The sequence below is a fragment of the Hordeum vulgare genome, chromosome 5H, assembly GCF_904849725.1.
Source record: "Hordeum vulgare subsp. vulgare chromosome 5H, MorexV3_pseudomolecules_assembly, whole genome shotgun sequence".
Lineage (NCBI taxonomy): Eukaryota > Viridiplantae > Streptophyta > Magnoliopsida > Poales > Poaceae > Hordeum > Hordeum vulgare.
In genome coordinates, this window is record NC_058522.1 from 304,081,484 (window position 1) to 304,084,734 (window position 3,251).

Consider the following 3,251-nt stretch of genomic DNA (forward strand, 5'->3'; position numbering starts at 1 on the left):
ATGTACATTACAATTCCGAATAGAGGGGACACCATTTAAGAAGAAATAAAATGAGAAAAATCTAAAATACACAGTGAAAAGTTTTGCACAAAATATACATAAAAACAGACTTTAAAAAAAATGCTCGAATAAGCACACAAAATTAAATTTTCAAAAAAAGACAGAAAACAAATGAGCTAGTGTCATTGGTATTACCCCCGAAATAGAGTGAAAATGAAATAAACAATAAAAAATATCAAAAAAAGATATTTCTAAAAATAATTAATTAGTGACGTTGGTGTTTCGCTAAGAAGAAACAAAATAACTTGCACACAAATTTACACGGAAATTACACTTTGTAATATGCAATAATCATATAATTATGAAATTTTGACACATATTACGTAATATTTGTATGTATATATGTACATTGACCTAACATTCCAAAAATACCCACAAAAGAAGAAACGAAAAAGTAAAAAAATAAAAACATAACACATGATAAAAAAGAAAAGAAAAGGAAAGACTATGTTACATTAAAATGGGCTACGGCCCATTAAAGAACTGACTGAACCCCCCCCCCCCTCCCCCCATAAAACATAATAAAAAAGAAAAGAAAAGGAAAGACTATGTTACATTAAAATGGGCTACGGCTCATTAAAATGAATCAATTATATATATATATGTGTGTACACCCATTTCTATGAACGTCTCATGCACATCGTATCCTATGGGCACTTTCCATAGACTGAGCCGACATATCATCTTGAGATTTACGAAGTCGTCGTAGACGTCTTATCGTCGACAGGAACATATCCTTTCACTGAAAATGCATCATCGAAAATTCTAAAATAAATGCAGAATCCAAATAATGCGAACACCGAGACTTAAACTATGATGGGTTAAAAATAACACTATCCCTTTAATCATCCAATCATAGGTTAATTTGCAAAAAAAAATCATAAACAGAAATCAAAGGTCAAAAATGGACTGACCCAAAATTTATTTCAGGCGACTTACATATAGCTAAAGTGGGAGAATGATATACGCTTAAAACAAAAGCCGATCAATTACATTTCCAGTAACTATAATTGTAAACAACAAATTAAACTTGAATTTACTCATAGTTGAGACATCCTATGAAAAAGGGTATATAAAGTAGCACAAATAATGAACTCTTCCAATCCATGTGCTGCGTTTGCTTTTGGAGGGCCCAATCCATTTGTGATACTCATGCGAGGGGAGCCTTCAGTTCTTGTGCGCATTTGCATCCTTCTCCGACGTCAGAAGTCGCGCACCGGCCTCGGCATCCTCCTTCCTCTCGGCCTCCTTGGCCTTGAGCGCCTGCAACTTGGCGTGATTGTAGTAGGCGACGCCAAGGAAGGCAATGGCGTAGCCGGCGAGGTTCACCGGTGTGACGGTGTCCTTGATGACCGTCCATGAGAAGGCGATGAGCAGCCAGTCCTTGACCACCCCTGCCACGTTCATGGTCAGCGCCGACGTCTTCCCCACCAGCAGGAACACCGCCAGGTTCAGCGCGAAGGCGCACAGCGAATTGGTCCCGAAAACGACCAGGTCTGGCCGGACGATCCCCGCCGCCGCCGCCGTCTGCAGCCTCGGCAGCTCGACGAACGTCCACGGCACGGTGAGGAAGAGCAGGCAGCAGGGCGCGATGTAGTAGAGCGAGGTGATGGGGTTGAGCTTGATGCCCCTGGAGGTGAGCAGTATCTGGATGAGCACGAGGCGCGTGGCCTCGGCGGCGACGGCGGCAAGCTGGAGGGTGACGCCGAAGACGTCGAAGCGCGCCTCTCCGAAGGCCGCGACGGCGACCCCCGCGGAGATGCCGAGCATGTTGAGCATGGAGGCCCTGCGGAAGGTCTCGGTGCGGAAGGCGATGGCAAGGGAGTAGACGGCGACGGGCATGAGCGCCTTGAGCATCTGGATGAAGGAGACGGAGAGGTAGATGTAGGCGGAGTTGGAGAACCAGAGGGAGAGCGAGTAGAGCGCGCCGATGGGGACAACGGTGGCAACGTAGAGCGACGGCGTCATGGGCGGGTCGGCGGGGAGGTCGACGAAGCGGAAGACGCGGACGAGCGCGGCGGCGAGGGAGGCGCAGAAGGCCATGTGGATCATGGTGAGCGAGATGGGGAAGGGCCAGTCGTACATCTTGGGGTCGAGGATGTACTTGTTGTAGATGATCACCGTGAAGCTCAGGCTGATCCACACGCCCACGTACGCGTACGACAGCAGCACGGACCTCAGCACCGAAGTCGGCTGCGCCACCGTCGAGGACTCGACGTCCATGGCGGCCGCGGGGGGCTTGCTGCTGCCATCGCCGCCCATTGGGGCGAGGGGATGGAACTGTGGAAGCGCGCGGTGGCCGGTGGGTGCTAGTGATGGTGAAGCTCCCCGGCCGCGCGGTGAGCTTTGCTGTTGACTACGAGACGCGCGGTTCGACGTTTATTTAACTACATTGGCACAAGTTCAGTAGCTTGTTGGCGAATCTAGTTCAAGAAGGCCGAATTACGGAATCATGATACCTTTACGTGTGGTGTGTCTCACTTATTATTATTGCTAGCAAAACTTCCTGCGTTGCTACGGGTAATCCAACATATTATCTTGAGAGCAACTCTAGCACACACCGCATCCCGTCGATTCGTAAAATGTGTTTGCAGTTAACACAAAACCACTTTTGCGGGTCGGCGCGGACTGGCACAGATGCAGACCCCCCAACGGATCCGTAAAAAACTATATTCGCGGAATATGCTTTTTTACGGGTCGGTGTCTGCGGATTCTGCTCGGGCTCCACCGCGACGATCCGTAAATAGAAAACTGCAAATCTCGCATTTGACATAGGGTTTGGCATACAAGTTCAAATTCAAACGAAATAAACAGTTTGCACGCAAATAAAAGCGAAGTTTATTACGCAAAAGAGGGCATGCAATGGTTTGCGCCCATGTCCGGCATCATCTTGGGGGTCGATCTTCACTCCGCGCCATGGAGTCCATATTGAAGTTCATCGGCGTCACTGAATCCACATCCGTTAGTTGGAACACTTGTTCCAACTCCCGCACCGAAACCATCCACATTGGCATCATATGGAGCAGACAAAACATCACCAGAACTAGAACACGGACCGGTCGAGGCGACCATTCTCCTCTTCAAGATCTTTCTCCTTGCCATATCATGCCATGTTTTGGTGAGGTCGTCCATGTCACTGATGTTCATTGACATGATCTTGTTCTCCTCGGTGAGCAACAATGACATCGATT

General features: G+C 47.7%; 1 protein-coding gene across 1 annotated transcript; it reads right to left on the reverse strand.

Annotated features, from left to right (window-relative positions):
* Window positions 1–943: 943 nt before the first annotated feature.
* LOC123396494 (probable sugar phosphate/phosphate translocator At4g32390) lies at window positions 944–2,446 on the reverse strand. The gene has a single exon (XM_045091412.1). It carries the CDS (start codon window positions 2,320–2,322, stop codon window positions 1,228–1,230), a length of 1,095 nt encoding a protein of 364 aa, XP_044947347.1. The 5' UTR covers window positions 2,323–2,446; the 3' UTR covers window positions 944–1,227.
* Window positions 2,447–3,251: the final 805 nt, after the last annotated feature.